General features: G+C 42.0%; 1 protein-coding gene across 1 annotated transcript; it reads left to right on the top strand.

The window, feature by feature from the left end:
- POU2AF1 (POU class 2 homeobox associating factor 1) lies at positions 1 to 26,048 on the top strand. Its single transcript, XM_077839940.1, has 5 exons — positions 1 to 221; positions 19,190 to 19,317; positions 21,868 to 21,910; positions 22,006 to 22,277; positions 23,751 to 26,048. The coding sequence occupies exons 1-5, from the start codon at positions 206 to 208 to the stop codon at positions 24,060 to 24,062; spliced, it is 771 nt and encodes a 256-aa protein (XP_077696066.1). The 5' UTR covers positions 1 to 205; the 3' UTR covers positions 24,063 to 26,048.
- The last annotated feature ends 853 nt before the right edge of the window (positions 26,049 to 26,901 follow it).

Here is a 26,901-nt window from a genome sequence, read left to right as displayed (position 1 = left end):
ATAGCAAAGGAAAATATAAAGTATTTGTGGTTGGAGGATGTGATGACATCACGTTGCTCAGCGGGAACTTAGGGGTTTTAAAAAGCTGAAGGAAACATTCTGACAGCCAGTTATCACATCACTTGTAAAGGAGTAAAACACAGTTAGCGATTAAAAAGCCACACTATCTTCTTCAAAGAGAAAAGACTCCGTTCTGCCACAGAATATGCACTGGCAAAAATGTAAGTGAGTTCTGATTGCCTTTGTTTTTCATAACTACAGTAGATATATGAAGATCACCTGAATAATAGCTCTAAGTCAGTATTATAATAGCATAGGAGATTTTACTATACCCACGTACTGAGAGGTGCCTGGTTTAGGAGAGACAATTACTAAATGTGTGATGCTAATTTTCCAGCATGGATATTAACACAAGAAAACATCACTGCTTTGTTGGCATTAATCACTTTGAATCAAATGGCAGACTGATTCATAAAAACAGTAACAGGATGCAAAGTATTATGTCAAAGGTTACAGTGGTTACTTGCCAAAGAGTTTTCATTTTTAAAAGTGAAGGCTGCTATAAATCTTATTTTTGTATCTGACTTTACGTGGACACGACTTTTACCAAAAATGATATTGGGCAGTCAAAGGAGTATTTCAACTTCCTTTACATCTCGGTTTATGAGTGATACATTTAGGGTCATATCCTCAGCAAGTGTAAAGCAGCATAACTCCATTGCAAATGTAGCTATTGACATTCCAATGGAGCTATGCTGATTTACACCACTTGAGGATTTGGCCTTTAGTTACTAACTTTTTATTAAAGATAAACACAATCGTTGACTGTATGAGTTAACTTCTTACATAAGTATTCAAAGAGAGAGTGACAGATATAAAAGATAAGGGACTAGAGCAGAGCTGAGGCAGTAGGGGCTGAAAGTTACCATACGTATACATCTTGTTATATCCATGGGTTTTTAAAATCATTTTGTTCTATTTGGCCCATCTGTCCTCAAATAGTTTAGTTCTTTCTCTAATACACGTAGAAATTTGTATTGTTTCTTTTAATTCTTTTATTGTCTCCAGGCATATTTCTATAGATGATGTTTGTTTTTGCAGCCATGGTAACATCCTTTACCTTTCATTACCCTATTCACTTAACCTACAGCACAACATACCTGAATGGAAAGGGTTAATTTTTGAAATATTTTCCAGTGAGTTGACTAACATGGAACAAAGATGAACCCTCTTTTCCATTATGATAGAGATCAAAGAGTAGACAAAGATCAGTTTTATCTGTACCTATTATTCTGAGATAATCAACAGTTAATCATATTTTCTTTGTAACAGATTTAAATATTTTTCCTTTGTTTGTTTGTTTTGTTTGAGACTTGCATCGCCATTTTTTTCCTTTAGGTAAAAATGTGGATTTTCAAAGTTATGTTGTGGACTGCAAAATCAAATAGCAAGAAGCTCCAGCTATTTTTCGTTCATGTATTTTGAGTTTGCATTGCAACATGACAGATCGTAGACTATGGTAGCAGTATAGCAAAATTTTTCTCCTCATGATCTTTTTCTCTTTTCAGAATCAAGAGTGCATATTATATAGAATCAGCAATCTCAAAAAAATTGCAGCAAGTTCAGATTCAAATGTAATCCAGTAGCTAAGAAATCTGTGAATCTTAGATTTCAGCTGCAAGGAAAAAGGCACATGATCAAAGTTTGATGTCTTTGGTACAGTTAGAATGATAGTCATACTGAATATTGCTAGGGTGTGTCCTTCCCTTAACACACACACAGCTTCTTTAAAGATTAACAAGAATTACAGGCTTATGTTGGGAGTGACTGGGCTGCAGTACTAGAGGTTGGTTGTCCCCCCAATGTGACTGTATGGATCCCATTTCAAACACTGCAACTCTTGTGCAATACCTTCCTGCCACTTCATCCACAGGGCACCCCTCCAGTTTTCAATGCAAAATCTATTGTAGCAATTCTTATTGGATATTTCAAAACGTATCACGAGATACAGTAACTGCCTTGACTGGCTTCCTCAGTGGAGAGGATTTTTACACCAGGCAGAGTGAGCAGCGGAGATATTGTAGTTCTGTTTGACATCTGTTCAAGAAGGTTTTTGGGCAGAGTTGAGGGTACGTGTCTTAGAACAATGAAGGGGTAACAAGGAGATTTTGGTAGGTGGCTGACTGGTTGAGTTCATGTTTGAAATGATTATTTTTGGAACTGAGGTTTTATTGCATGATTAATTACATGTTAGGATGCTAGACCTTAGGTGTCATTTTTTATTTTAATTTAAATCTAAATAAATACTTTTTAGATATTAAAACCATTACAACACTCTTAAACCTGCCTTTTTTCGAAGTCATGGTGATAAACAGCTAAGTGCTTTAGCTTCCTGTGTTGAGAGGAAGGATGATCTAGTGGTTATAGCACAGATTGGCACTCTGGAGACCTGGATATATGTCACCTTAGGAAGGATGCAGACACAAAATTTCTAGACACCATAAATAACTGGTTATTGGAGCAGCTTGTCCTGAAATCCACAAGAGGAGAGGCAATTACTGATTTACTCCTAAGTGGTACACAGGTTCTGATCCAAGAGGCAAATATAGCTGACCTGCTTGGTAATAGCAACCATAATGTAATACATTTTAACATCCTTGTAGAGGAAAAAAATGCCAAAGAAATCCACCACAGGAGCATTTAATTTAAAAAAGGAGAATGACACAAAAATGAGGAAGCATGTTAAATGGAAACTAAAGGAATAGCCACAAGGGTGAAATGCCTGCAAACTGATTGGAGACTATTTGAAAACACCATAATAGAGGCTCAAACTATTTACCCCAAATAAAAAAAAAGTAAGAGAACCAAAACAAAATTCCACCAGGACTAAACAGCAGAGTAAACGAGGCAGTTGAAGCAAGAAAGCATCCTTTAAAAATTGGAAGTCAAATCCTACTGAGAAAAATAGAAAGGAACATAAACTCTGGCAAATCAAGTGTAAAAAGATAATAAGGCAGGCAAAGAAAGAATTTGAAGAGCAACTATCTAAAGACACAAAAACTAACAACAATTTTTTAAAGTACATCAGAAGCCGAAAGCCTGCCAAATGATCCGTGGGTCCGCTGGATGATCAAGGTGCTAAAGGAGCGCTCAAAGAGGACCAGGCCATTGCAGAGAAGCTAAATGAATTTTTTGCATCAGACTTCAGTGCAGAAGATATGAGGGAGATTCCCACAGCTAAACCATTCTTTTTAGGTGACAAATCTGAGGAACTGTCCCAAATTGAGGTATCAGTAGAGCGGTTTTTGGAACAAATTGATAAATTAAACAGTAATATGTCACATACGCTGGAGGGCAGGGATAGGATACAGAGAGACCTAGACAAATTGGAGGATTGGGCCAAAAGAAATCTGATGAGGTTCAATAAGGATAAGTGCAGGGTCCTGCACTTAGGACGGAAGAACCCAATGCACAGCTACAGACTAGGGACCGAATGGCTAGGCAGCAGTTCTGCGGAAAAGGACCTAGGGGTGACAGTGGACGAGAAGCTGGATATGAGCCAGCAGTGTGCCCTTGTTGCCAAGAAGGCCAATGGCATTTTGGGATGTATAAGTAGGGGCATAGCGAGCAGATCGAGGGACGTGATCGTCCCCCTCTATTCGACATTGGTGAGGCCTCATTTGGAGTACTGTGTCCAGTTTTGGGCCCCACACTACAAGAAGGATGTGGATAAATTGGAGAGAGTCCAGCGAAGGGCAACAAAAATGATTAGGGGTCTGTAACACATGACTTATGAGGAGAGGCTAAGGGAACTGGGATTGTTTAGTCTGCAGAAGAGAAGAATGAGGGGGGATTTGATAGCTGCTTTCAACTACCTGAGAGGTAGTTCCAGAGAGGATGGTTCTAGACTATTCTCAGTGGTGGAAGAGGACAGGACAAGGAGTAATGGTCTCAAGTTGCAGTGGGGGAGGTTTAGGTTGGATATTAGGAAAAACTTTTTCACTAGGAGGGTGGTGAAACACTGGAATGCGTTGCCTAGGGAGGTGGTGGAATCTCCTTCCTTAGAAGTTTTTAAGGTCAGGCTTGACAAAGCCTTGGCTGGGATGATTTAATTGGGTATGGGTCCTGCTTTTGAGCAGGGGGTTGGACTAGATGACCTCCTGAGGTCCCTTCCAACCCTGATATTCTATGATTCTATGATTCTATGACCAGGATCAGACACTATGCATCCAAAAGTTCTGAAGGACTCAAAGATGAATTGCAGAACTACTACCTATGGTATGTAACCTATTGCTTGAATCACCCTTGTACTGGATGACTGTCAGGTACCTAATGTAACACTGATTTTTTAAAAGGGGGATCCAGAGGTGATCCTGGAAATTATAGGCTGGTAAACCTCACTTCAGTACCTGGCAAATTGGTTGAAACTACGGTAAAGAACAGAATTATCAGACACATGGATGAACATGATAGTTAAGTCAAAAGCTGACTGCAAAGAGTTACAATGGATGTCACTAAACTGGGTGAATCAGCCTTTTTTGTATTAAACCTGTCCAAAGTGGTCGCCTGACTGGAGAGTCCTGTCACTTTGGGTTTGCAAGTCAAGTGAAAGGCATTGTGCTGAAATGTCCCTTAGAATGTTTAGGTCAGAGACATAAATGTTTGCTCAGCCTATATACCAGGGTGGAAGAAAACTCAAACAGAATTCTGGACAACTATCCCAGGGTTTTACAGGGAATGTGGGAAGACTCAGTTTAGATTGAAAAGATCTTCAAGATAACAGGAAGCGCCACTAGAATAGTATGATTCCCATCCTGGTAAGAAGAGACTGCAAGAATGACACAAGACATCAGATTTGAATGCACATAGCCTGACTGGAGGGAATTTGCTCATTATTACTATTGATATCACAGTAGCACCACAGAGAGAGGCCTCAATCCTGTCAGGAGTCCTTCCTGCTAGGCACAGTACAAACATATAGAAAATGATTAACCTTGCCCAAACCAGCTTACAGTCAAACCCTGATCCTCCGAAGACTTATGCATGTGCTGAAGTTTGTCCACTGGGAGTAGTTTCCTTGAAGTCACTGCACTCTGCATGGGAAAAAAATCTTTTCAGGACTGGGACCTCAATGCATCAATCCTGCAAAGACTATTTAAGCAGTGCATTTTAGTATGAAAGTCATACCCTAGCCCATGCCCCCGCCCATGGCAGAAGATAAGTGACTGCTACGAGCTTCCCACATCTTTGGAGGGTTTTAGTTAATGGAATCCAGCCCTCATTGCAACTATTTTTTGTTTATTAATGGCAACTGCAAGTTTCTAAAAACGCAGCACCAAATACCATTTTGTCACATGCATTTGAAATGAGATATGATTTTTATGACCAAATGAACATGCCTTTCATGCAATTGATTTCTGTGTAATAGCTTATAGAGCTGGTTGAAATTTTTCAAACATTTGAAATTTTGATGAAATTTTTGGACCATCTCAAATAACTTCTTTGATTTAAAGGGTAAGATTTTCAAAGATGCCTGAGAAAATTAGGCACCCAACTCCAAGTGAAATGAAATGGTGTTTATGCACACAAGTTAAGAATTTCAAAAGCATTTATGTGACTTAAGACACTAAGTTCCACTGACTGCTTAGGCTCCTAAGTCACTTAAGTACTGCTGATTGTGTGCCCAACTCCACTTTGCACCTTTGACAATCTTGCCTCCACCAAAATGGCTTTTAAATCATGTAAAGCCCTTGCTGCACACCACAACAGATGTGAGGGTTTTAGCACCCTTTCCGAAAGTATCAAATAATGATACTGAAAGCTGAAACTAAAATGTGTTGCATCTTGTGAGTCTTAGTTTTGGTAACACCACTCTGGGAAAGGTGGATAGCACAAGAATCAAGCACATCAGTGCTTCACAAACCAGGTGTCAGGCTCTATGAATGACCACATCAGAGATTAAATGGAAAGCTTGTTTTACTAAAATAGAAAATATTATGGGCTGTAGCTAGGGATTGGGTTGGGAGGGTGAGACCTATGGGTAAATCTCTTCCCATCAGTGTATCTCAGTTCCCCCATCTGTAATATTGGCTCCAATGTTCTGAAAAATTGGACTTATTTTTTACCAATTCCCATTGACTTCAACGTACATTGGCTTAGACCTTTGATATCCTCATGCATGATGTTGCTGCCCTCTGCAGCCATTACAACAGCAGGCCTCTTCAACAAGCTCTACAAATTGCATCCTAAATCTCTTCAGAGTTTTCTGTAGCTTCAGACTCTATCAGTGCAAAAGAAAAGTTAAGATTACTTTTGTTAGTCTGCCTCATCTTCCTTGTATCCAAGTTAAATGTAATCACCCTGCAGGATTCTTGCAAATTAGAGCATTCAGCATGTTCAGCAGACCAAAGCAGATAGGAAACAGTGGTATGTACATCCTTTAGAATCCAACGCCCATCTTGAATAGACCAAATTTAATTCTTACTAATCTTCACAGTGCCTGTAATCACTTCATTAAAATAACAACAAGAAAACCAAGATATTGCAGATGACACCAAGCCGGGATGGGTTGCAAGCACTTTGGAGGACAGGTTAAAAATTCAAAATGACCTTGAAAATTTGGAGAATTGGTCTGTATTCAACAAGATGCAATTCAATAAAGACAAGTGTAAAGTACTTCACTTAGGAAGGAAAAATCAAATGCACAGCTACAAAATGGGGAATAACTGGCTAGCTGGGGGTTACTGGTGACCACAAACTGAGTAAGAGTCATCAGTGTGCTGCAGCTGCAAAAAAAGGCTAATATGGTTCTGCGGTTTATTAACTGGAGTGTTGAATGTAAGACACAGGAGATAATTGTCCCACTCTGCTCGGCACTGATGAGGCCTCCAGCTGGAGTACTGAGTCCAATCCTGGGCACCACACTTGAGGAAAGATGTGGACAAACTGGAGGGAGTCCAGAAGAGAGCAACAAAAATGATGAAAGGTTGAGAAAACCTGACCTGTGAGAAAAGGTTAAAAAACTAGGCATGTTGAGTCTTGAAAAAAGAGGACTGAGGGGGGACCTGAGACCAGTCTTCCAATAAGTTAAGAGCTGGTATAAAGATAATAGGGATCCATTGTCCTCCGTGTCAACTGAAGGGAGGACAAGAAGTAATGGGCTAAATCTGCAGCAAGGGAGATTTAGGTTGGATATTAGGAAAAGCTTTTGAACTCTAAGGATAGTTGAGCACTGGCACAGGTTACCTAGAGAAGTTGTGGAGTCCCCATCACTGGAGGGTTTTAAGTGCAGGTTAGACAAACACATGGCAGGGATGGTCTAGGTTTACTTGATCCTCAGCACAGGGGTCTGGGCTTGATGACTTCTTGAGGTCCCTTACAGCCCTGTATTTCTAAGTTTCTGTGATTGGCTATGATTCTGGTATCACTTGCACTGGCTTTACACGAATATAACTCCATCAATTTCACTAGTTACTCCTGATTTACACCAATTTTCAAGAGATAAGAATCAGACCCAACCAAAAACTGTCAATAAGTACACTGTTGCTTTTAAGATAGGTCAGATGTTTGGGCTATTGATTTAGAGTGCTAATTAGAGTGCTCAGAAGTCTCCAAAGTTGGTTTCCTTATACTGTGCAATGAACCAGCACTCTGGTTCCATCACTCTTGCTCAAGGTTTTTTGATTGTAGAGCAAACACTCTGCCCAGATGTTTGCTTAGCACTTTGCATTTAACTACATTTTTATTGAAATATCCACCCGTAACAAGGAAAACAGTACATGGTATAATCCACTCCTATCCAGCTCTAATTGTCAGCATTACTTACAAAAATAATTTTAATGCTTCATGGGAAAGCTAGAATGTGTCAGACGCACAGAAAATGCTGCTTGTTGACTCCCACAGACAGGCTGCAACACGCAGAGCTGCAGCTGTGATAGTCACATTATCCCAGCATTCCAGGAGAAGCAGAAATGTCAACTTCGGACAGAAAGCCCATTGGCGGGACCATAAATCAATTGATAATCAAATGCAGCACAGATGAGTAATCTTCTGAGTGACTTCATAATTTATCAGATGACATCACACAGTTCTGTCGGTCAATACAATGCAGCGGGGCTATTCCTGCCTGTTACTCTCTGTTATCTAGTAGCACATCAACGAAGGAGCCAGGTGTTGTTTGTTGAGGGCAGTCAGAAAATCTCCCATCAGCCCAGCACAGCATGAGGGTTTACACCTTCCTCTGAAGAATCTGGCTTGGTCGTCCTACTACAGCAGTCTCAAGGGGTAGATCCTGATCCTTTCTGATTCTGGGAGCAAAGAGTGCAGGGTGCTTATTAGTTCCCAACTCCTGAATATTCCTGGCAGATTGTGAGGCAGAATAAGACACTCATGAAACCCCTCAGAGAAGAAGGGAGGAGAGTTTAACTCACTAAACTCCCTCCTGAGTGGCCCTGCGAGGATGCCTGTTCTCCCTATTGCAGGGGCGGGCAAACTTTTTGGCCTGAGGGCCACATCGGGTTTCGGAAATTGTATGGAGGGCCGGTTAGGGGAGGCTGTGCCCGGCTGTGTCCCCGCTCCCTATCCGCCCCCCTTGCTTCTCACCCCCTGACGCCCCCCCTCAGGACTCCTGCCCCATCCACCACCCCTCCCGTTCCCTGACGGCCACCCCAGGACCCCTGCCCCATACACCACTCCCGACTCCCTGTCCCCTGACCTCCCTCCGAACCCCTGCCCCTGACTGCCCCCCACCGCCCCATCCAACCCCCCCCTCCTTCCTGACTGCCTCCCCCGGGACCCCTGCCCCCATTCAACCCCCCCCGTTCCCCGTGCTCTGACTGCCCTGACCCCATCCACACCCCTGCCCCCTGACCACCATCCCAAACTCCCCTGCCCTCTATCCACCCGCTCCCTGCCCCCTTACCGCGCAGCACAGAGCACCGGTGGCTGGTGGCTCTACAGCGCGCCGCCCAGAGCATTGCTCTCCGTAACTGATACCAGTAGCACATTCCTACGTGGAGCAGTTTAATACACTACACCCGCAGCATGGCGCGCTGAGGCCGCCGGGGAGAGGCCAGGGGAGAGCCTCCCAGGCCAGGAGCTCAGGGGCCGGGCAGGAGGGTCCCGCTGGCCGGATGTGGCCCGCAGGCTGTAGTTTGCCCACCTCTGCCCTATTGCCTCTTGCAGCTTGTAAAGATTACTGCATTTCTGGGGCTCCAGTAACACCACAGACCAGCTGACCAAGAAGACAGAAGAATGAGGATGGGCCCATAGAATTTTTACCCCCCAAAGTGTACCTGGGCTAATTGTCTCTGGGTTCACCAGCAGGGTGATATTTTCCCATCACCGCAGGGGAATCCTTATCCTGATGCACGCCCAGGCTGACAGCTACATTGTGGAGAGGACCTGATGGAATTTAACGTCTCTTTTTCTGACATTCCATTTATTATTATTATTTTATGTGCATTCAAATGGGTCTAAATATGCAGGTAGGCACCTAGTGAAACCAATGGGAGTTAGGTGCCTAACCTGCTTTGATACCTTTGAAAATCTCACCGATCACCTATCTGCATCTTTAGTCATGTAAATATCTTTTGAAAATCTGGCCTTTGTTGACTTGCTCAGCATCACACAAGCCGTTTGTAGCACAGCTGGGATTTGAAGCTGGATCTCAAGAATCCAAGTCCAGTGCCTTAAACACCAGCTCCTTATTGGTCAGTAATTGTGGCGGGTTAGGAAGACTTTATTTAAATACAAGAGGAGTTGATTCAATAAAGCCGTAAAAAGAGTCACCTGCCTAGCCGTTTAACTTTTAGGAGAGATATTTTTATCAGTGTAAAAGTCTTTTCTCTGAGCTCCACTGGAACACTATGGCCTTTTGTTAAAGTAGATACATTGCAAAACAAAATATCGATAACTCAGGGGAAAAAATTTCAACTCTGACAGAACTACTGTGTGAGAGTTAAAAGTATACTAAACGCAAAGCAGCAACAAGTAGAAAAATTGTATTACTGGTTTGAATAATTAATAGTATTTTTAAAAATATGTAAAGGGATTCAATATCTAAAACCAACATAAAGCGTGGACATGAACAAGTGTGATACTTGTTTACCCCATTATATACAATATACAATATTTACCCCATTACTTAAATACTGCTAAAGAGGTATCGTTATATTATTGTAAGCAGATTGTGATTACAGACAGAACAGAAAAGTTGTGTATCCAACGCTAAGCGTCATTTCTTTTAAAAAATTAAAATTCACAGTGTAGAATAAAGGTGTCAGCAGCCTGCATTGTGCAATGCAGTTTTCAAGATTCAAGCCAAAAACTCAGACTAGTTTGTTACTTGAAAGCCTGGAATTTTTGGTTATTCAATTATTGTTTGCTCTTCTGTATTACTGCAAATAAGAAAAGATTGCCATTGTATTTCTCTGTAGTTTTTTGATTATATGGGAGAGGCAACAGGAAAGAAGAAAAATATTTACACTGGTTGCTTTGATAAATTGATAAGCTTTTCACATGCCAGACTGTGAGTAAAGAAACACTAAATCTTCTGAAACTGTGAGAAGTGTGTCATTTGCTGTTGCAGTCAGTCAGGCATGCAGTATATTTCAAAGTGGAAATTGGCTTGATGGGAAATTGTACTGAGTAGTCTGAAAGGACACAGGTTTATATTAATCTGTAGTTTATGCGTGTGTGCAGGGCAATAATATTCGTCTGAAATTCAGAGAGCTAAAACTTTTCATGCTTTTTGAGCTTTGTGATTTTTACGCAGGTGTTTTGTCATTAATTGCTTTCACAGCTTGGAACTGGTTAGAGAAAGGATGCTGGAAAACGAGTTTTGTTTTAATTTTTAAGAAAAAATAATTTAAAAAATCAAGTTCTCAGTGCTGGTTTCAAAGCACCAATATGCATGTTAGCATTTAGTATATGTAAATTGTTAAGAAGCAGAACTGACTGCACAGAAAAACTCTCGCTGGTACTATGGCATAGACAAATCGTAGGATATGTCTTCACTGCAGAGCTAACTTGGCTCTTATTCAAAGGCAAGTTTTATGATCTCTTATTCAGCACTGCGATAATGTGGTGCTACGAGCTATGGAAATACCTGAGATAAATATTCCAAAAGACAGGGAGCCAAAGGAACTGAAGCCCAGAATTTTACAATATCACCGCTTGAGATATTAATCTGCTCAGCATTTCTCCCTTCTTTGCCAAGCTGTCTTGCACAGTATGTTCTCTGAGCTCCTGTAACCCCATGATCTAAGGCCTGATCCTGATCCGAATAAACTCATTGGCAAGATTCCTACTGACTTCAATGCCAAGACTCACACTAGAGCCAGATTGGGCCCTACTTAGAAGGCAGGTCTGATTTCCCCCCAGACATAAGTCCAAAAAAGGAGAGGAATAGGTAGAGAAGAGATAAATATGTTACCTGTAACTATGAGCTCATATTAGTCTGCAATAAGAACCTGATCCAAAGTCCATTGAAGTCAATGTGAATCGTTGCACTGACTTCAAGCTGCTCGATTGTTATTCTTTTGGAAACCAGTCCGGGAAGATTCTTCAGAGATCTGTAGTAAAACAGTATTATCATTGTTTTCTATTGTCAGTCTGTGCAAAGGTCCAGCAGGGTTAGTGGGTTTGGTAAATGTTCTCATTAGCTGAGCCTGAAGTAACTGTCAACCATTTTGAGTGACAGCCCAGAACCCTGGGATGTGTGTGTGTATGTGTGTGTTGGGTGTTTGTCAGCATTAATGCCAAATGTTCAACAAAATCATGAGTAATAACTTTGATGAAAGGAGCTCTGATATACAAACACATAGTAGCTTCATAGTAGCTGGTGTAAGAATAGGCTATTGAGAATTGCAATGAACTGAGATATATTTACATTCAGAAACCTTGCAAAGCTGTTCAGACATGGAGAGGTTCCCATTGACTTTGCCGGGCTCTGGGTTGGATTGACCCTAGCTGGTTTGCACTGCTCTGACCAAACAAAGCAGCTGCAAACCTGGCTTCGCTGTCTGCATCAGCAGGATTTATGGCTGTTTTCATTACAGGAGTGGTGCAAAGCAGCTGGAACACATAGTGAATCTGGCTCATTGTTTGCACTCATCTTGTTGCCACTTCAGTGAAGTATTTTTATTTGTTTTAAAAGAATTTGTTCATGAGTGTCTTTGTTCATTTACAGCATGTCACAAGCAAACAATTAAAATGCTGCTTTGTCTGGACACGGTACAATGGGGAACATTTGTTTTAAGATAAACCTTGCACCAAAAGGTGAAGAATGAAGTGCCTAGGTTTGTTGGAATCAGGAACTTACCTGAATCTGGGGAATGTCATTATTCCTCATGTCACTTTTAATTTGTAATGATCAGATTTGTTTGCTCAACAATGAACTGTGCACCAAAGCAGAAAGTCATTTTCCTGTGGGTATGTCTGTAAAGCTCAGACCTGGTGTACACTTGACTAGTGGAAAAGCAGCTGCCCTAACATTATTTTTGTTTCAGCTCTGGGGGAACTGAAATATGTTCTGCAGACTTAGTTATATTTTTTCAGGTTGTTGGTTACCCTGCTGACACAGGAAACTGTGAATAGGTATATTTATCAGCTTTTACAGTAAATGCCATCTTCCCCCTTTCACCCCAGCCCCCAGAAAACCCCCAAAAGTTTGGGGTCAGATAGTGCCACTCTTACTCAAGTTGATTATTAACCTACTTTGCAAGTAGACCCACTGAAATCAATGCACTTACTCAAAGAATAAGGTACTCTCCTACTCCCGAGGTGAAATCCTGGCTAAATTGAAATCCATGAGACTCTCACTGACTTCAGTGCAGCCAGGATTTCACCCAGCATGAATAGTGGTAGCAGAGTCTAGCCTGTAATTAAAATTCATTAAAGTACAAAATAAATCATTTCATATGTAAATGAACTATATAAAACAAAAAGTGCTATTATAATTCTCTTAATTTCAAATATATTGTTTAATATTCAGATCGTTCTTCAGGTTATAGCTACCGACTCCTCAGTTGACAGGGGCCAGGAGTGTCTTCTTCGTTAGAGTCAGGTTCTGATCCTTAAGTGGGAATCTAGGCACTTTCGTGAGTACTAAGAATAATAAATCCGTACTAACAGAAAATTACAGTCTGTCTCTTCTCAGTTATGCCAATCGAAATCAGGGAGTGGTTGCATTTACATCGCTATTAAACTGATGTAAATGAGATCAGAATCTGGTCCTTAGTCTCCAGTTAAGAATGAAGAGAACATTTTATACACTGTTTATAGTCGTGTCTGGTACCACCATATTTGTAAGGGCCTTTCAGCATTCCATGATTAAGTGGTTCATAACTAGGCAATTAATATTCAGACTGAAATGCAACAGTTGGATTAGATTTCCTTTAAAAAAAAGGTAAGACATTAATAACGCACAGGAGGGTAAAAGAAGAGACATGAGTAAGGCTTGAATAAGTTTCTGTAACAAGCTTAGATATTTAAAAAAATATTGCTTGGCATTAACTTGCAATGCCTTTATTTAGGTAGCTTTACAAAAGCTAAACAATTGAAAAAATTGCTACATTTTGAAATTTAAAAGCACCTGCCATGGATCCATAATATGCATTACCTTGTTGTCGAGCTTTGCAAGATTTGTTACCGTACAGTGGATCCATTCAAGTCAGTGCAGCTACAGAAATTTTCACCAGCTGGAATCTGGGCTTTTCTGATTCTCCTTAGGACTAACAGGGGAAATACAGTTAAATTTATTAGAGGCACCAGATTTTTAGCAGGTGGAAATTGGTATAATGCCTTTGAATTCAATGAAGCTTCAGAACTTGAGCTGAGAATCTGACCCTGGACCCATACCCACAGAGTGGACCGCATAATTATTCACAACATGCTCTCCAAAGGAAGCAAAGGGTTAAGAGAAATATAAATTAAAATATGTTATTTATTTTGGATAAGCAAAAATATAACTATATTTTAACGGGGTTTATGATGTGATATTATCTTTTAAGGGATGTCAGACCGTAGAGCAAATCAGGTTTTCCACATCTATTGTTTCTTTTATTTGCAAGCAACTAATAGCTAGTCACTCTTGATACAACTATCCAATTACAGCAATTTTCAAGAAAGTAAATTGTGCATTGGTTCACTAGTACACCCAAGGGTGGGATCCACTAATGTAGTTTTCTGGATGAGGATCTACACAAGGCTTATACATTACTTAAGTCCTCATTTAAGCCTTATTTTCAGGGTTTAAGTAGTACAGAGATCTCTTCCTGGCCCCCTAGATGCGGAGAACTTCATCTACAATGAATATCTCAGCATCACCTTGATGATCTCAATGTGTGTGTGTGGGGGGGAGGAAATGTATTAAAAATATTTAAAATGTCTGTAACCGCTGAACCATTTTAATGTCTTAAAAACATAAGAATGATGAATAGCCTACGTAGACATTGACTCTGCTGGTTTAGAGTAGATCTATATTTTAAAATTCTCTAGCACACACACAAATGAATTAAAATATCCAAATATTATATCCATTTGTATATAGAAGAGATGAACAGAAGTATAATGAACATTTTGTTTTATCATATGAAGAATTTGTTATATCTCTAAATAAATGATCTCTAAGTTTAATTATATTTTAAATTCAATATTTGATATGGTTTCAAGAAATATTTAGTTATACTTAATAAATTGAAGGGCCAGCCCGGTACTTCAGAAATGGGAATTTATCAGCTGGTATATTTACAAATCAAAGTTCAGTGAAAGTACGGCAGCTGAAGTGTCGATATCAATGGTTTTATAATGATCAGAGCTTTCTGAGCTTTGATACATCACAGCCTCCTTCTGTCATTAATTGCCCCGGATACTTCATGTAAGATAAGGCTCAATAATATCACCTACTGAAGTATTGTACTTCCCTCCGACTCAAAATGTCACAAGTCTTTTATGATATGCATTTTAGCTGGCTGCCAGCTTTGCTTTTCAAAGTGGATCTTAGCAGTTTTTTTGGCTTAAGCCCTGGGATCTGTCACTATGATAACTGGCCGCAAAGCAAGAAAAATCAAAGGAGTGTATTGAGAAGTGGGAATGTTCAAAAGAAAAACACAGTTAAAGTAAATGAATTGTGGAAGCAGTTAGCTGCCATATCTCACACTCCTGCTAACCAATTTTTAACCCCCCTGGGACGGCAATACGCAAAACTTGATTTAGAACTGAATGTGGGCCCGATGCAGGATAGCCCTTAAGCATATGCTTCAACTTAAGAATTTGTTTAAATGTGTTTCTGAATTGGGATGCTTTCCTGAATTGAGGCCTATGCTTGCAGTGTACATGCAGCAATAGGTACAACATATTCCTATTCTACATTTTGGCTATATCTATATATAGATCTATATAGGCTATATGTGTACATTAGATATATAATAGGAATGTTATTGTATATCCAATAGATAGATATAGATTATGTAGATATAAATTAGATATATAATAGGATACTAGTAGCTAAAAGCCATCTAATTTGTAAAGTCATGGATGTAAAAAGCTGAAAACAGCTGCAAACTTAAGAATTTGCAAAATCACAGTGATGACTGAACCTGGTGATATTCTAAATCAAAAGAGACCTCAACCATACTTGTAGTTATTTCCATCACTTCACACTGTCTCAACAGACCTTCTAGGTTCAGAGTGATTTGCGGGGATATGGTGCAGACGGTTGCATTGTGCTGGGAAAGTTGTGTGGATTTGTGCAGGTGGCGAATGAGGGGTGTGTGCTGCAGTGAGGGGCCATGTGGGTTTGGGGATATTGTGAGTGTTGGTTGTGCGGTTATGTGTCTGGTTGTGTTGATTTGTCTTGGGGGGTTGTGCTGAAAGATTTGTGTTGATTTGTGCAAACAACCGCTGAGCGCACGGGCAAGACAGTTAGGCCAAATAATCCACCATCTGTGCAGTCTCCTTCATACAGTCAATGAAATTGTGCATGTAAATTAGCTCCAGAGTGAGAGTAGTGATTGCTTGTGTTCATTCTGTTATTACAGTGACTTGAGGCTCTTGGTATGGCATAGATACATGCCTTCCTATAGCTGTACACCACATGGGTATAATTCATAAAGTCAAAATGGTGGAAAACTTAAAAAGTAGAAAGAAAAAGACCGTGAAACCCAGGGATGATCCAACCTGGTGATATTCTAAACAAAAAGAGCTCTTTACTGTGCTTGCAGCTGTTTCCATTGCTTCACACTGGCTCAACAGATGTTCTAGGCCAGGGGTTCTCAAACTTCATGGCACCGTGACCCCCTTCTGACAACAAAAATTACTACTTGAACCCAGGAAGGGGGACTGAAGCCTGACATTCTGCCCTGGGTGAGGCGCATGTAACCTTAGACCCCCTGCCCAGGGCTGAAGCTTTGGCCCTGGGTGGTGGGGCTCGGGCTTCGGCTTCGGCCATGGTCCCCAGCAAGTCTAACATCAGCCTTGGTGACCCCATTAAAACGGGGTCACGACCCACTTTTGGGTCCTGACCCACAGTTTGAGAACCCCTGTTCTAGACTTCAGAATGACACAGAGTGACATTCCTAGAATCATATAGACTATGCCTATTATATATGTTCATAGATTCATGGATTCTAAGGCCAGAAAGGACCATTATGATCCTCTGACCTCCTGTATAACATAGGCCATAGAACTTCCCTGGAATAATTCCATATCTTTCAGAAAAACATCCAATCTTGATCTAAAAAGTTGTCAGTCATGGAGAATATACCACAACCCTAGGCAACTTGTTCCAATGGTTAATTATTCTCACCATTAAAAATTTATACCTTGTATTGCCAATCTAAATTTGTCTAGCTTCAGCTTCCAGCCATTGGATCGTGTTATACCAGGGGTCTCAAACTCAAATGACCACGAGGGCCACATGAGGACTAGTACACTGGCCCAAGGGCCGCATCACTGACTCCCCTGCTGCCCCGGCCCTGGCCCCACCCCCACTCCACCCCTTCCATGAGGCCCCGCCCCTGCCCCACCTCTTCCCTGCCCCCATTCCAATCCCTTCCCCGAAATCCCCACCCCAACTCCGACCCCTCCCTGCCCACAGGGGGTTGGGGTGCAGGAGGGGTGTGGGGTTCATCAGGGGGCTCAGGGCAGGGGGTTGGGGTGCAGGAAGGGTGCAGGGTTTGTCAGGGGGCTCAGGGCAGGGGGTCAGGGTGCGGGGTGCAGGAGGGGTGTGGGATGCAGCAGGGGGTTCAGCTGCAGGAGGGTTTGGGGGGCACACCGGGGGAATGGGGAACCGCGGCCAATGGGAGCTTTGGGGGAGGTACCTGGAGGCGCGGCCAGGGCAACACACAGACCCCTGTGCCCCCCCTCTCCCAGGTCCTGGCTGCTTCCCGGAGCAGCGCAGGGGCAGGGCAGGCAGGCAGGGAGCCTGCCCTGCCCCCAGTGTGCGCCGGTCTGGAGCCACTCTAGGTAAACGCTGGGGGAGGCAGGGGGGTCGTGGGGAGCTGGCGGGCCGCAGAAAATAACCCCACGGGCCGTGTGTTTGAGACCCCTGTGTTATACCTTTCTCTGGTACACTGAAGAGCCCATTATTAAATACTTGTTCCCCATGTGGGTACTTTGTAATCAAGTCACCCTTAATCTTCTCTTTGTTAAACCATAGATCTCCTTGAGTCTATCACTATAAACCAGGTTTTCTTATCTTTTAATCATTCTCATGGCTCTTCTCTGAGCTTTCTCCAGTTTCTCATGCTTCTTCAATTTTGGGCACCAGAACAGGACATAGCATTCCAGTGGCAGTCGCACCAAGTGCCAAATACAGAGGTAAAACAACCTTTTTACTCTTGTTCGAGATTCCTCTGTTTATGCATCCCAGGATCGCAGTATCTCTTTTGGCCACAGTCTTACAGTGGGAGATCCTGTTCAGTGGTTATCCACCATGATCCCCAAATCTTTTTCAGAGTTGAACACAGTGGGCCTGATTCCTCTCTTGCACTTTCTCTGAAATAGCTCCCTTGCAGTCTGTGGGATTAAACATGGGTAAAAATGATGCTAGAGAGAGGAGCAGCAGGCCAAGTAAAAAAACCCATTTTTTCCATGCTACACCCACCAGGTACCTGAAGAAACCAATATTCCAGACCTAGGGATTATGAGACAAGTAGATTGTAGTTAAGGGCCTGGTCCAAAGCTCATTGAAGTGAAATGAATTACATGAGATTGATAGATCATTTTATGAATTACAGCTTTTTGTTACTTCCCATTCCATTCCTGTGTTTGTATTTTATCTACTAAGACTGTAAACTCTTCAGGCCTGGGGCCTTGTCTTCAAACCTGTCTGTAAAATGCCTAGAACTCTGTTGGTACTTTTTGATTGTTTATATGTGTGTGCCTATATACATGAAAAAGAAATAGTGTCAGAGTCCTGCTAATATCCATGCCATTAATGAACACAGCATAATTCTGCAACAGTTGTTGATATTTAAGGTAGGGCATATTGTACTATATAATGGCGGTCACTTTTCATGAGTAACCATGTCCTCACAGGCTTTAAATATGACTGGACTGATATCACAGTTTATTTAATAGAATCCGTTCACTGTACGCTGAGCCTGATGTAACACACCAGACTGCTCAGATTACTAACAAGCCTAGTCTTGGGGCAAGGGGATGGAGGTTTTGTTTTGGGGGGTGAGGGGGTAACAGCTGGGTCTGGCTTTACTGCTAAGTCTGCAGTATTCTACCTACATTTTTCCATACATATATTTTTAAAAGAATTTTCTTAAAAATGTACAAATATTGGGCCCAATCCTGTGGCATCTCTGCAGGTGATTGTAGCCAAATGGGAGTTCTGCATGCAGACCTGCTCATTTCATTTTAGCTTGCCCTGATGCTATGCAGATTACCTTGCTGAGGAGCAATCCCAGGGCTTCTGTTCCATGAGTTGCTGGAGAATGAGTGCATTGCCAGCATGATATGTAGGATACATAAGGAACACAAACCTGGAGGCAGACTGCACCTTTTTAGTATCAAGGAGCAGCATTAATTCTGAGCTCAGGAGAACCTGTTCTAGGAGGCAAAGAGAGTCATATTGACAGGGCAGTCTGCAAAGAAGGGATTTTCCTAAATGGCGATTATGGCCTAGCACTGGTATAGGGGTGAAGGAAAATAAATGTCACCAAAATATATTTCTCAGCTTCTGCTTCAGAGCAACAGCAGCAGCCACGACCCTATCAAGGTGTCCGTGTAAAAGAACCAGTGAAGGAGCTACTGAAGAGGAAACGTGGCAACATTCATAGTGTTAATGCAGCTGCAGCAACAACGGTAAGAAAAAACACAGAATGTATGAGGAAAGCTCTTCCTTTCTGACTGAATAGGCACCCAGTCCCTGTCTCCATCATGTGCTCCTATCGATTTTAATGGAAGTTGAAAGAACTCTGTACTTTGCAGGATCAAGCCCTTAGACAGGAACAAAAGGAGGCAGAGAAGTTAAGTGACTTGCTCAAGGCTACAAGTGAGTTCAGTTTCAGAACCAGGACTAAAACTCAGTAGAGTGATGCCCAGTCCAGTGCTTAAATCACGTATCTTTCTAGTGCTCATTTATCAAGACAGCAGGTTTTACACTAGCATAATCAATGCATTCAAGACCATGAAACTCAGCAATGCTGAAGTTGTCAAAGGAGAGAGTTAGGTGTCCAACTCCCATTGGCTTTCAATAGGATTTGGGCACCTATCTTCTTTGGGATTCTTTGAAAATCCCAGCTTAAAATACCCAAATCAGCAAAATAAGTCAGAGGATTCAGAATAGTTGCCTTATGCAGATGCACTTTGTATCATCTGGGATACAGAAATGTCTAGTTCTTAAAAATCCACTAAAACTTTGTGGAGCTATTTCCCCTTGGAGTCTAATTTCCTATTTTGTAGTGTGCTGAAAACTCTCTGTTATACAGGTGACCTGTTGTGTATATACTGTTCCAGCCAAAACTTTCAAAGCTACCTTAAAAGCTACCAAAGCTGTCCAAAAGAGCTCTCTAGCCCCTCATTTCCTATACTTAGGGTATGTCTACACTACGAAATTAGGTCGAATTTATAGAAGTTGTTTTTTTAGAAATCAGTTTTATATATTCGAGTGTGTGTGTTCCCACAGAAAATGCTCTAAGTGCATTAAGTGCATTAACTTGGCGGAGTCCTTCCACAGTACCAAGGCACGCGTCAACTTCTGGAGTGTTGCACTGTGGGTAGCTATCCCACAGTTCCCGCAGTCTCCGCTGCCCATTGGAATTCTGGGTTGAGATCCCAATGCCTGATGGGGCTAAAACATTGTCGCGGGTGGTTCTGGGTACATGTCGTCAGGCCCCCGTTCCCTCCTTCCCTCCGTGAAAGAAAGGGCAGACAATTGTTTTGCGCCTTTTTTCCTGGGTTACCCGTGCAGATGCCATACCACGGCAAGCATGGAGCCCGCTCAGCTCACCGTCACCGTATGTCTCCTGGGTGCTGGCAGACGTGGTACTGCATTGCTACACAGCAGCAGCAACCCATTGCCTTCTGGCAGCAGACGGTACAGTAGGACTGGTAGCCGTCATCGTCATGTCCGAGGTGCTCCTGGTCGCCTCTGTGAGGTCGATCAGGGGCGCCTGGGCAGAAATGGGCGCAGGGATTAAATTTGGAGTGACTTGATCAGGTCATTCTCTTTAGTCCTGCAGTCAGCCCTATTGAACCATCTTATGGTGAGCAGGCAGGCGATACGGATTGGTAGCAGTCCTCTTGTACCATCTTCTGCCGAGCAGCCATGAGATGTGGATGGCATGCAGTCCTTCTGCACCGTCTGCTGCCAGCCAAAGATGTAAAAGATAGATGGAGTGTATCAAAACAAGAAATAGACCAGATTTGTTTTGTACTCATTTGCAAACCCCCCCGCCCCGGCCCCCCGTCTAGGGGACTCATTCCTCTAGGTCACACTGCAGTCACTCACAGAGAAGGTGCAGCGAGGTAAATCTAGCCATGTATCAATCAGAGGCCAGACCAACCTGCTTGTTCCAATAAGAACAATAACTTAGGTGCACCATTTCTTATTGGAACCCTCCGTGAAGTCCTGCCTGAAATACTCCTTGATGTAAAGCCACCCCCTTTGTTGATTTTAGCTCCCTGTAAGCCAACCCTGTAAGCCGTGTCGTCAGTCGCCCCTCCCTGCGTCAGAGCAACGGCAGACAATGGTGCATCTGAGTTGAGAGTGCTGCCCAGAGCGGTCACAATGGAGCACTCTGGGATAGCTCCCGGAGGCCAATACCGTCGAATTGGGTCCACACTACCCCGAATTCAAGCCGGCAAGGCCGATTTAAGCGCTAATCCACTTGTCCGGGGTGGAGTACGGAAATCGATTTTAAGAGCCCTTTAAGTCGAACTAAAGGGCTTCATCGTGTGGACGGGTGCAGGTTTACATCGATTTAACGCTGCTAAATTGGACCTAAAGTCCGAGTGTAGACCGGGGCTTAGGCTAGGTCCATTTATTCTGGTATTTAAACTCCCGGAGGGAAGCAGTTTGACTGTATCTTCACTAATAATAAAATTCACTCTGAGCAGTGGAGCCACTCAAGGTCTCAATTATCATTTAAATCCCACTTAAGCTTCGGTCGTGCATGGATCTTGTGCTGACACACTGCAGAGGGTGAATTTCACCCTGAGACAGTTTTCGATAACTGCTCTCATACATGTATAACACAGGCATATGGTACCGTCCACCAAGCAAAATCTAAGAGGCAATTGATGATAATATATTTATTGCTACTTCAGCTCCGAGGAAGAGTTTCTCAAGATATGCTGAGTTTAAATCTTTCAGGCATAACTGATATCTGAATATTCTTCTTTGTTCTCTAGGTTGTTTTGCCCCATCAGCCACTTCCGTCCTATTCACCACTTGGTAATGCTTCCAAACATTTATTTCATTTGTTCATCAGCTCCGTTTCAGCCCATGCTTTGGCTGACATTTGGTACAATTCTCTTCTTATTTTGCAGGCCAGCCTTGCATTGATATGGATGTTACTGCCTCTTCATTGCCAGTTACCGATGAAGGGGCATTATGTTCTGGTTGGCTCTCTCAGCCTTCTCCTGCTACTTTACAGCCCTTAACCCAGTGGACAACATACCCGGATTATATGTCACATGAAGCAGTCAGCTGTCCATACACAGCAGACATGTATGTTCAGCCTGTGTGTCCCAGTTATACACTTGTTGGACCCTCTTCAGTTCTGACTTACGCATCCCAGCCGCTGATCACCAATTTTGCGGTAAGCTAAAGATACCTAGAAATAAAGGCAAAACTGTTTTCCAGTAGGAACTATGAGAAGCCCCATGTATCTAAATTTATCTTTATACTGTGAATTGCTCGACATCCCTGCCTCACATTATATTGTCAAGGATGATGTCTGCAGTAAAAAGTTACGCAAGTGGTGCTGAAAAATCAGAAGTAGTTTCCTTTGCCATAACTGCGTATGCAAGGCGAACAGTCCTGAGAAGTGAGACTGAGTAGAGAGACATGCCTTAGTGACCCTCTTTACAATCGTCATGCAACTGTCTCTTCCTGGTGTGAGTCTCTCGTAAGGTTTTCTACGTGAGCCACAAATTCCTGTTAGTAACCTAACTGTGTAATGTGATGGCCTGATTTACTCTCTGCCTGGGCCTGGAAATTAGGGGGATTGTTCTGAGAATCCTTGTGGTTTGAGAGGGATTAAAAGATTTGACTATGTTGAAGTCGGAGTGAATCCAATTTTCTTAACAAAGCTTCCCTGTTCCATGCGCTCTCAAACCCTCAAGCACTCACCACCTAATTAACTCCTGAACCATTCTGCATTGTTCTCATGAGACCCTCTCCAGCTCCCATTGAAGTCAGTGGTAGGACTGCCATAGACTTCAGTGAGAGCTGTATCAGGCCAGTGGGCAGATTTTATCTTAGGAGAGTATTGTTTGCAGCTCAGGAAAAATAATGCAGAGCAATAAAGTCATGTTGCTATCAGCTCCAACTTAACAAGGAATCCTACAGCTTTGATTCATGGTGTTCATGAAGTTTCCATTAGTGTGGATCATAAATTATAATCTTCTGTCTAGATGTGAAGAATATCAGATATCAAATATATAATAGGCTCTGTTGTTTGGACAAACAGCTAGGACAGAACTGCACTTGAGAATCCTAGTGTTTTAGATACTGTTTCTGAGTTTATCTAAATACAGTTTTTTCAGTAAGGATGTGGTTTGTTTGTTTTTAAATAAAGCCTCCAGGGAACTTGCTTTCACTGAGAAATCTTATGGTGTTTAAACATGACCTTGACTTAGCTGACATGATGCTGACCATGAGTGACTGGTGGTCAGTGTAGACAAGGACATGTTCAGCATCATATCAGCTTACCCTGACACATTCCATCCGTGTTGAAACATTATCAGAGAGCCACAGATGAGGATAGCAGGTCCAAAATACAATTTATAATAATCTTGAAAGGGTGCCTTGCAGGCTTACAAAAGTGAAGGCAGGAGGGAGACCAGAAAGGTGATGGGAATGTGATATGTACGAGTATATTAACCACTGCAAAAACTTTGAGATTGCACTTGCTGGCTTGCTGGCAGCTGGGGTTTTAACCAGGTTGCATCCCTCTTTCTGGTGAGCTTGTGAACATTTTCATACTGGACATGAAACTTTATGGAGCCAGGAAAAGATGTTTTAACTGTGATAGTGAGTATCCTTATTCTGGTATCTTTGTATTTAACAGCCAAGAAGCACCACTCCAGCTGTTGTGCCGCAGCTGGAGGTGACAGACCAGCAATCCCCTCTTACCTATTTTCCATGGGCTCAGCCCATTTCTGCATTACCAGCGTCTACCCTGCAGTATCAGCCAGCTTCATCCTCGCTTCCTGGGCCACAGTTCGTTCCACTTCCTATTTCAATTCCAGAGCCAGCCCCACAGGAACTGGAGGATGCAAGAAGAGTGATCAGCACTCTGCCCATTGAAAAGCTACTTCTAGAAGATGAAGACAATGATACGTATGTTTTAAATCACACTCTCTCTGTTGAAGGGCTTTAAAGTCGTATGTATGGGGCCTGATCCTACATTTCTTGTTCACCCAAAACTCCAAGTGAAATCAATGAGAGTTTTGAGTGTACAAGAAAAACAGGTTTGGGCTATTTATTTTCTTAAGATTTTTGTTGTCAATCACCACTAATGTTCTCTGAATATGAGATTTGCACTCAGGGTGAAATTTACCTGTGTGCACAGGACTAGCACGAGACTCATGTACTGCTAAAGTCGCTTTTAGTCCTTTGTAGTAGAAATTTTGCAGTGCATAGTTCTTGTGCTGGCCCTCTGCAAGGAGTAAATTTCACCCTCATATGTGGAACATGGGCTCAAACTGACCTGGGTTTTTAGTAACATATTTGCTAACCCTGTAGTGTCTGACTGTAGCATCTGGATACACATATCTTAAGGATGTCTTAGAGGGTTTACTTTAAAAGCCATATTTTCTTGAGCTGTGTGTAACGGTCACACAACTATATCTTTGCTTTGCTCAGATAGAGGAAAAGACCCCACTACCTGTGCTTAATAAATCTTTTTGAAAAAGGCCAGCTTAAGTGTGGGGCCTGAAATGAGATGGTCCTTTAATTGATAACACGATTGAAAAATTTCATTGTATGGTTATGAATATTTTTACTCCTGTGATAGCACCAATTGTTAGCCAGTCGGAAGACCAGTAATATAAACAGAACTGGTGAGATATGTGTTAGTGTGAAAAGAGGTCATCAGCCAGAGAGGAACACAAAATTACATAGGCAAAGAATTGTACAATTGCTTCTTAATTTCATTTTACTGATCGTTCTTGCAAAATGTACAGACTTGTCTTCATGCAGAGCTCTAGCTCAGTGTGAGAGGGGTCATTGGACTGATGCATTTTCAGCAATCAGTATGTGAAATGTTCCCCTTTAAAACTGGGAGAGTCATATTTTACGGCTGCCTCATGATGTTGCGTGTTGCACTAAGAGACAGAACCTGGTCCCAATGGGATTACAAGGTGTGGCCCTCTGTCAGGAGATCCTTGAGAAGACGGGGACTTCCAAAATTAGGATGGGTGTCTGGCAATACTGACAGCACTGTCATTCAGTCTCTTGTTCTTGGGCCTCAGTTCAGTTTACAACGATGATAAACAGTCCTAAAATTGGAGACAGATCATGTTAAATTAGAGACCTTTAGTGTACTTTATTGACATTGAAAGTTTCTCTGTATTCCAGTCTTTTAGAGTCACAGGCATATGCAGCATAATTATTGCATTTTGTTTTTATTCACTGGAAAATGAATAGCATATACTGCCCCTTCTAAAGCTATTGTAAATATCACTACTGGTGTTCCCTGGCATCATGCCACAGACAAAGGTATTTGGGTGAGGACATATCCATTTTTAACATTTGTTAACTGTTTTCTTAATAAACAAGGGACTCCTAGATGATGAACACAATTTCTCTGGATTTTTCTGCTTCAGAAAGCCCAGGAGCCTTAGATGATTGTAGCGTTTAGAGCTATTTTTGGAATGAATTGATTCAAAGGGTTGTTACCTTGCATCGGTTAACTAATTGGTGCCCACTACTCCTCCTTCTACCCAGGCAATATTCCAAATAAGGTCACAGTTTTTGCCTGAGTGAGGACTGCAAAATCGGGTCCAGTGTCTATAAGACTTTCAAAGCAGGTTTCACTATTGACAAATCCAAAGGATTTAAACAACAGATCATGCAAATGATCATGAAGTTGTCTGAAAACTGCAGTAGTTTAGGCTTACTGGTATTAGTGGCTTAAATTTGCAGAAAAACCCAGCAAAGAAATTAATTAGATGAGGCTTGATGTACCACTGTGTTACTCCAGTTTTATGCTGGTAAGAGAGTGACACCAGCATAACACCGGGGTGGTGCAGTTGTGAATCAGGCCCAAGTGTTTGCCAAGATTTATTTGAAACTTTTTTTTTCATTTCACTGTATGTAAAATCTCCCAGTTGTATATAAAATGATGATGTGATGTCTATGGATTTCTTTCTGGGTTGTTCTGTTAAATTAAAAAAAAACAATTTTCAATAAAGATCTACAGTAACTTTCCTACGCCTAGAGTGGTTTTTTCATACTCAGAGAGGTATCCCATGGCATTTGACACAATATAAACATACTGGCTTGGAAATCAATAATGTTAGTTTGATAGCATGGTTACCAGACTATAACCAGCGATTAATTACATGGCTTTGTGTTGATTTAATGTATGCTAAAAGAGACTCTCGTGAGCCAAATATGGGCTCAAAACCTTCCTCACTCAAGTAGACCTTTCTTATGCAACTGGTCCTGCAGTCGTGTTGTTATTTATTTGTGTTACAGTGGGGCCCAGAGAGGCTTCAATTAAGAGTGGGGACACATTGTGCTAGACACTGCACAAACACATGCTAGGAGATAACCCCTACCCTGAAGAGCTTACAGTCTGAGTAGACGAGACAGAGTGACTTGTCCAAAGTCACAGACCAGGCCAGTGGCAGAGCCAGGAATAGAACTGAGATCTCCTGACTGCCAGTCCAGTGCCCTAGCTAGTAGATCACATCACCTCCCAGTAAAGATGTCCATGATCATGCTCTATGGACCAAACTCTCTGCTGGTATAAATGGCTGAAGTGCCAGAAGTTAGAGTAGCTGTACCCACTTATATCAGCAAAGAATTTGCTCATACATATCTGCCTGCACTTTGGATGCTGTGGTTTGTTTGCACTTTGGATGCTGGTTGGTTTGTTTGTTTCCACAGCTGTGCATCAGCATTTCAGAAAGCAGATGTATGGGGTTTTTTTTTTATTAATTTGGCCAAGCTAACAGGAACTCTAACCCATCTAGGTATTGTGACTGTTAATT

The sequence above is a fragment of the Eretmochelys imbricata genome, chromosome 22 (genome assembly GCF_965152235.1).
Source record: "Eretmochelys imbricata isolate rEreImb1 chromosome 22, rEreImb1.hap1, whole genome shotgun sequence".
NCBI lineage: Eukaryota > Metazoa > Chordata > Testudines > Cheloniidae > Eretmochelys > Eretmochelys imbricata.
The sequence above is the reverse complement of the archived record's forward strand: the minus strand, read 5'-3'. Positions and strand labels throughout refer to the sequence as shown.

Bases quoted from the DNA above. Each gene is read 5' to 3' on its own strand.
- POU2AF1 (XM_077839940.1), top strand. The intron at 21,911-22,005 runs GTAATGCTTCCA...CTTATTTTGCAG, and splicing joins TCCGTCCTATTCACCACTTG to GCCAGCCTTGCATTGATATG. The intron at 22,278-23,750 runs GTAAGCTAAAGA...TGTATTTAACAG, and splicing joins CGCTGATCACCAATTTTGCG to CCAAGAAGCACCACTCCAGC.